The following is a 7,963-nucleotide window of genomic DNA, read 5'->3' on the forward strand; positions in this document are numbered from 1 at the left end:
TTTTGGCTTTTTTTTTTTTTTTTTACACTCTTATAAACACACACACTCACTTTTGCAACTCAAAGCAAGTGTCTGTGTATATTTAGAGCAGTGATTTTATCCCTTTCTCATCCACAGCTATCGGAGCCCAGCTGGCTGCCCTTTCTCAGCAGAGGTAAGACGGTCCTCATGAGTGCTCTGATCAGAGCTGTTAGCGTCATCCGAGTCATTAAAACAGATCTCAGATCTGAGTGTTTGAGAAGGCAAGAATAACTACACAGGCCTGTATAATTAGGCTGGTTTCAGTTTCCACTGACTCGATCAGATGTGTTAAGTAGTGCTGGGCGGTATACCGGTTCATACCGAATACTGGTGTTTATTTTTGTTATGATATGAATTTTGAAAATACCGCAATACCCGTGTATGTCACTTAAATAATGTTCGGAACGCGACACTGTTTGAAAGGGGTCCCTTTTCACTGTTGCACTGTGGTGAGGGAACAGCTGTATGTGTTACTAAGCGTGAAAGTTCCGAAACTGAAGCTGTAGAACTAATAGAACGTGATGACACAGAAGAACTCCTGTGAAACCGGTATAATTTTGAAAAATACCATGATATAAATTTTTGGTCATACCGCCCAGCACTAGTGTTAAGCCAAATACAGGGGTCTTGAGGTGCTCTTTTAAAAGTTGGACTATTTTTAATGTGGTCTCTTCAGTATGTAACACATGGCGGGACACTCAAAGCAGTGCGAGACGTGATGCAGCGACCAAAGATGTCTATATAAATCTATTTAATTTTATCACATGAATTACAACGAAAAAGGGTTTCGTCCCGGCCACAAGTTGCTAAGAACTGAACGTATTTGTCTGCTGTTATTTTTCCTGACTGTTGCGTTTGTTTTTGTCTGTCTGTAGTGTACGTCCCTCGTCCATCACAGAGGAGTACAGAGTCCCTGACGGCATGGTTGGGCTCAGTAAGTTCACATTACCCATCATGCACTGGTCCATACTCAAGCGTTCCTGTGTGAATCTCAGTCAGGGTCATATTTCTTGCCAAATCAAAAAAAATTAAATAATTATTATTTATTGTATGTTTTTAATTTATTACTAGTAGTGTATTAATGTAATTAAGTGTATTAATTATTTTTTTTTTAATCATATAATAAAAAAAAACAAATAGAATACAAAAAGATTAGAGAAGCTAGTGTTATTTTTTATTTTTTTTTACTAGTAGTGTATTAATGTACATAAATTGTATATTATTTTAAAAAGTATATGAAAGTAATCAATTTATACAATTTAAAAAAATTATTATATTCTGCATTTATTAAATTACAAGTTATAATATGCAACGCACATAATTAACAAGTTGTATTGTAATGAAAATACATGTTATAGTATGTTGTTAAATACGTATATATATTATATAATTAACATATTAATTTGCTAGTGATATTTTTGCTGAGATTGCCACTGGCGACTATGTAAATGTTATGATTTAAAATTTTGCATGTAATGCCTTTTTTCCTGCTTGTTTTGCGATCACATGATTTGTTATGTTGACGTAATAAACTGAGACGATGCGCATCAAAGTTTTAGAGGAAAAACAGTCCTCATCTCTGCTGAACACCAGCGCTGACGGCACACCTGCTGAAAGCAGCTCCAGCTGTGGCAGCATGAGAGAGAGAGAAAGTGACGGAGACGTGCGAAGTAAAAGTGCAGAAAGGCAGGGTCTATTTCATGCACAACTTGAACAAACTACAACAGGTAAAGCTGTCAGCAGTGTGGATTTTAGCAATATCGTTAACAATTCTCATTTATAATCAATACTAATATGGCTTCTTGTAATCAGGATCTTTAGTCTAAATGCTGTGTTCTGTTAATACGTGAACTTTATATTATTTGTAGTGCACTTGACGTCCAATAATCGCAATAAGCTTTGTGCTCTGTTGTCTTTTAATAAACAAAGGATCAGCTTTAAAATTCGGCAAAATTCATAATGAAAATCAAAAATAAAATAATACTGCATAGTTCAAGCGGCACGTGAACCCATCATATCTTTCTCTTTACTACTATAGTATGAAATAAACATGAATGAACATCAATAGGTATATTATAAGAGAGCCTACAGTACATCTTACTGAAATGTCTCGTGTAATCGCTCATTCAGTGTTTCAAACTGCGGAAAACGTGTAAAGCTTGTAAACAATGCCACGTAACAATACATTTACCACAGAATAACCATTCGGCGTCCATAAGCTCATTAGTTAGCTAGAATTTATTGCGCCAGATTTATGCGCTATATTGCATATTCATATATTTACTTAACCTGTTGACATAAGAAAGAATGCAAGGAGCTAAAGGTAAAGTTCAACACCTCCTATATAATTGCATGTTACTAATGAAAAACAGACTGGATGTGTGCAGGACATATGACAGCATTTATGGGATGCATTGAGGAGGAGCTCAAACTACATTCAAGGGTCAAGTGATGCTGAAATAATTATGGTCCGTGATATAGGCACAGATTCTGTGTAATAAATTCTTTGTGACTGAATATAGTTTTCAAGTTGGAAAAGACATTTAGTTCCTACTTTAAATAAACCTTAGTTCCCAGGACATCTACAAGATGGATTAAAATGCTGATCAAGACAAGATGAGACAAACACATGACAGTATGACTGAAATGTTAAAGGGGTCATATGATGCGATTTCAAGTTTTCCTTTCTCTTTGGAGTGTTACAAGCTGATTGTGAATAGATAAGATCCTTGAAGTTGGTTACACCAAATACACAAAATAATGATCTTTAAAAAAGCATCATATGACCCCTTTAAATTGTGTAAAAAAAAAAGAATAAATAAATGAGTAAAACACGTTTATTCTGTGGCACTTAAAAATATAATTTAGTGCCTAATTTAGTTTCTTCTAGATTATTGATTCTTAATGGATTTTTTTTGTGTGTCTGGAGCACTGTATATATATGTGTGTGTGTTTATTTTTATACAGTCTATATAATTAAAATGTAATAATAAAATGCATATTATATATTAAATTATATGAATATTTAAAAATACATATTTATTTTATTTATATATATTGTAGTTATAAAAACAACATTATTGTTTGAAACATGCATCTGAACGTGTTCTTTGAGATTCACCCTTCTGCTGGAGGTTGAGATGATAAAATTGGTTTATTACTATTATCCAGTCAGTGAGTGATGTGTTTGTGTTTGTAGTCATTGGTCGAGGTGGAGAGCAGATCAACAAGATCCAGCAGGAGTCTGGCTGTAAAGTTCAGATCGCTCCAGGTGAGTCAAACACTTTCCTCTGTTTTTGATATTTGCATGTTTAAATGTGAGGCCTGATGGACCGTGTTGATTTTGTGTGTGTTCAGACAGCGGCGGTCTTCCAGACAGGATTGTGTCTCTCACCGGCGGCCCTGAAGCCATCCAGTATGTTTGTACTTACTCGCATGTTTAACTGCACTGCGCATCTGTTTGTTGGTGTTTTGACCTTTTGACCCTGTCCATGCAGAAAGGCCAAAATGCAGCTGGATGACATCATCTCTCGGGGGCGGGGCACTCCTCCCTCCTTCCACGAGTCGACCAATGGGAGTGGCCACATGCAGGAAATGGTCATTCCAGCAGGGAAAGCGGGGCTCATCATCGGCAAAGGAGGAGAGACCATTAAACAGCTGCAGGTAGAGTTTGTGCCCGTCTGTGAGGCTTTTGTCTAGAGGTTTGTGGCTGGTTTGGGCTTAAGAAATTAATACTTTTATTCAGCAGGGATGCATTAATTTGATCTAAAGCTAAATTTATAATGCTACACAAGATTTTTATTAGAGGTCGACCGATATGGGTTTTTCACTGGCCAATGCCGATATTTAGAAATCAGGGCAGCCGATATATGATGCTGATTTTTTTTGCTGTTTTTTTTTTGTGTTCTTTTTCTTCATCAAAAAAGTGAGTTTGAGTAAATGATTATTGCAGGATACAAGATAGTAATAGTAGTAGTAGCCTAATTCAGAGTAGTAATTAGTGGCTCAAAACTTAAGCACCTTCTCAAAACAGTTCTGAAGCATGCTTTTTGTTTGTTTGCTGACAAACACCAGTGTTTCTTACAGACTTGCAAATGCAAATTCATTCTCTGCCAGCAGGAGGCGCTGTTGGAGCGGGAGATATAGCGGTTTCCCCGGTAACGGCTGTAATCTAATAAGCACTGAGCTCACAAAGGCTACTTTATCAGGCATTACAGGAAAGACGAAATGAAAATGACATAGAAGCTTTTCTGAAGACGGTCGGTTCTTTTCAAAGATACATTCATATAAAAGCACCCGCGCTGCATTTTAATTTTATAACGTGCAGTGTGCCGTTTATTCAAGGAAGTAGAAGCCTTTTGGAAAATCTATTTGTGGCGGTCCGTCTGTTGTGACGAGCCGCCACAAATAACTCAATGTATGGGAAACACTGGACACTCCTGCTGCTCATAACTGCTTAAGAGTGCGCTGGCCACGAGCGATGACATCGTGGAGGCTATTGTTGGACCCACACACACATTTCATGAGGAAAGTTATCGTGCACGTTATAATCAGCCCAGAAGTTTCGTCTGAATTGCATATGTTTCTACTTTCACATGCAAATGACTTGCACTTATGAATATAACGTTCCGGCATCAATTCTAGTAGGGTACAATGTAATTACGCTTTCGAAACAGTCTGTGTTGCCCTGCCATCATTAGCTGAAGCTGTGTGTGAACAAGAAGCGGCTGCAGAGTGTGAGCTGCTCCGTCTCACGCAGCCAGAGAGCGATTCTCCGGCGTTCCGCAACAACGCTTAGCTGCCCACAGATGCGCCTGCCTATAAATCGGCCTAATTTGCAGCACAATCGGCCGATGTCGATTAATTAAAAAATGCCAAAAATCGGCAGATTAATCGGTCAACCTCTAATTTTTATTTCAAATAAATGCTATTCTTTTGAATTTTCTATTCATCAGTGAATCCTGGAGAAAATTGTTTTCCACAGAAATATCCTTCAGCAGAACTGTTTTCAGCGTTGATAATCAAATGTTCACTGAGCAGCAAATCAGTATATTAGAATGAATTCTGAAGGATCATGTGATGCTAATGATACTGAAAATTCAGCTTTGACAACATTTAAAAATATATTACAATAGATACGTTCTTTTAAATTGTAGTAATTCACAGTTTTACTGTGTTTTTGATTTAAAAAAATGCAGCCTTAGTGAGCAGAAGAAATAAAAAAATTAATCTAATTGATCTTAAACTTATGAACTATAATAACTATTACGGTGTTATATTGTACATTGTCCACTAATTATGGAAGTATTTTTTTATGAGCTTGTATTAAGGTCAGAAGCTGTAGAAACACCTTTGTTTTTGGTTTTGTTTTTTTGCTTATACTTTTTTGACTAATTACCTTAAATATATACATTTTGAACATTTAACAGGCAGTTTTTAGTCAGCTTCTCTCGTCCTACATATTAATGTGTTTGTGTTTCAGGAGCGAGCTGGCGTGAAGATGATTTTGATTCAGGACGCTTCTCAGGGGCCAAACATGGACAAACCTTTGCGCATCATTGGAGATCCTTACAAAGTCCAGGTGTGACCGTTTTCTCCATTTCGCTGCTTCTCTCACCCGTTTCAGTTCCTTATTTTGTCTGTTCTTCTCTTCTGTAACCTGTTGTACGTCTAACAAGCCTGTTAAGATTTTGCCGCTCAGGGTTCGTGTCTGTCATTTCTCTCTAGCAAGCGCGTGAAATGGTGCAGGAGATTCTGCGAGAGCGGGATCATCCTGGCTTCGACAGAAATGAGTACGGCTCTCAAATAGGTGGAGGAATCGAGGTGCATGATTGGTTTAATCATTTACATTGCAGCTTGTTTGCCATTTGAAGTGTGAGTTTGATGTCGTCTCATTCTGATTGGACCAGGTGCCTGTTCCGCGTCACTCTGTGGGCGTCGTGATTGGCCGAAGCGGAGAGATGATCAAGAAGATTCAGAACGATGCCGGCGTGAGGATACAGTTTAAACCAGGTTTGTTTGGACTATCAGGTTCTGACTAAACTCATTGTTTTATGATATTATAGTGCATAACTTCATATTTCTTCTCTCTGTAGATGACGGTAGTGGTCCAGATAAGATCGCTCACATAATGGGTCCCCCGGACCGCTGCGAACACGCCGCCAGTATCATCAACGACCTTCTGCAGAGCATCCGAGTACGAGAGGAAGGAGGAGAGGTGAGTGATGCTCAGATTATTCTGAATATATCCAATACACTTCACCTCAGAGATTTTTTTTTTTTTTCTCACAAATTCAGTTTTATGTATTTTCGAAGTTACTCTATTTTAATTTTATTGAAATTTTAGTCATTAAAAAGCGTGTCTAATTAATTGAAAAAGTATATATTTAAAAAGTAATACATTTGTAGGACTAGTTTGCTTTTTTATTAATTGTCTTCCATTTTAAATTTTTCTAGGTTCTGTTTTAATGTTTAATTTTAATAATCAAAAAGCATGTTTAATCAATTGAAGTCTCAATTTTATATTAACTTAAAACTATTTTTAAACTAAGTTTAACTCCTACAATAATAGAGCCCTATGAAATGTTTTTTTCCCCTCAGAATTTCTGTTTTATTAGAAATATTGAAATGAAGAATCTTATTTTTGTTATGATGCGAGTTGGTTGTCAGTTGTTTTTCATTACTACTGTTACTAATATTTGTTTCTTTTAAAATACATTGATCTTGCCAAAAAATAGCCATAGATACTGATTTAGTAAAAACTGTACTAATTATTTTTCTGGGTGTATGATTTTATACAAATTTATTATATAAAAAGGCGGTAATCAAATGAAGGAATAGAACAACATTTTTAGAAGTAAGTACTAAATGAGAATTTTCATTCAAAGTGATGCACAACAGAGGTTTACTGAATGTTAAACATGGAAGAAATTAAGTGGTATTCCTTAAAGTTGTAGTATTATTACTTTGAGAAGTACATTCTACTGTGCAATAGTAATATTCGTCGATTTCTTCCAGTTAAACTGAACTTATTTTGTGGGATTGTTGTGGAGACGTTGAGTTTCTGTGTGCATATGATATGATGGTTTTTACTTTTACTTTTAGTCATTTAGCAGATGCTTTTATCCAAAGCGACTTACAAATAAGAAAAAGTAATTAAAGCTAAAACTCTATAAATACTATATATATATATACATATTTAAGAAAATAAAGAGACCAAACGCGATTTCAGCACGTCTCCACACCGTAAACAAAACAAGCATTTTTTTCTCAAATGAAATGGTGAAATGCTGGTAAAGTGACTCTTAGAGCAGCTCTGGAGATGTAGTCTGTATCTCCTCATAAACAGGGTTTCCGCGGGTCCTTAAGTCTTTAATTGAACAAGAAAATCTTAATTATGATTGCAAGAGGTCTTTAGAGTTGCGATGTAGCTTAAAGGCTGTGATTTCACTGAATAAATGAGCGCCGCTTTGTTTACTGCCGTTATCGGGAAACCGCTTTGTTTCTGAGGTTCTGAAAGTGCCTCCTGCTTGCAGAGAATGAATTAGCATTTTTAAAGGGGTCATATGATGTGATTTTAATTTTTCCTTTCTCTTTGGAGTGTTACAAGCTCTTGGTGCATAAAGAAGATCTGTAAAGTTGCAAAGACTAAAGTCTCGGGGTCGTCACATGTGGTTGCCGCACGCCTCCTTCGTCGAATCCGCCGGCCACCGCTCACTCTAGGCCGGCCTGAAAGCGAAACTACTTTGTTTGGTCTTCCAAAAGAGGACACAACTAGAAATCAGTGGTTAAGTTTGACTCACAGACTGTAAGTACGTTTTTTAAATTTAAAGAATTTGTCACTGATGATTCAAACGAGAGTTTTGGGCAGTGTGGAGTAGCGCTGCTTGTTTGTAATTTCTCCGATCACAAATGCAGACATGGTTTTATGTTTACACGGCGC

The 7,963-nt window shown here is 36.7% G+C and overlaps 1 protein-coding gene across 7 annotated transcripts in view; it reads left to right on the forward strand.

The window, feature by feature from the left end:
• LOC107703803 (far upstream element-binding protein 2-like) overlaps positions 1 to 7,963 on the forward strand; it is a 15,924-nt gene that overhangs the window by 1,572 nt on the left and 6,389 nt on the right. For 5 of the 7 annotated variants that reach the window (XM_016506537.1, XM_016506540.1, XM_016506538.1 and 2 more), the window contains 10 exons: positions 118 to 154; positions 897 to 955; positions 1,575 to 1,748; positions 3,221 to 3,292; positions 3,379 to 3,436; positions 3,519 to 3,684; positions 5,504 to 5,602; positions 5,749 to 5,844; positions 5,931 to 6,033; positions 6,117 to 6,238. In XM_016506537.1, the coding sequence (XP_016362023.1) occupies positions 118 to 154; positions 897 to 955; positions 1,575 to 1,748; positions 3,221 to 3,292; positions 3,379 to 3,436; positions 3,519 to 3,684; positions 5,504 to 5,602; positions 5,749 to 5,844; positions 5,931 to 6,033; positions 6,117 to 6,238 (986 nt within the window). The remainder of the gene's footprint in view (positions 1 to 117; positions 155 to 896; positions 956 to 1,574; positions 1,749 to 3,220; positions 3,293 to 3,378; positions 3,437 to 3,518; positions 3,685 to 5,503; positions 5,603 to 5,748; positions 5,845 to 5,930; positions 6,034 to 6,116; positions 6,239 to 7,963) is intronic. The other 2 variants (XM_016506542.1, XM_016506543.1) reach the window with 1 other exon arrangement.

This window comes from Sinocyclocheilus anshuiensis, unplaced genomic scaffold, assembly GCF_001515605.1.
Source record: "Sinocyclocheilus anshuiensis isolate Anshui unplaced genomic scaffold, SAMN03320099.WGS_v1.1 scaffold274, whole genome shotgun sequence".
NCBI classification, from domain to species: Eukaryota; Metazoa; Chordata; class Actinopteri; order Cypriniformes; family Cyprinidae; genus Sinocyclocheilus; species Sinocyclocheilus anshuiensis.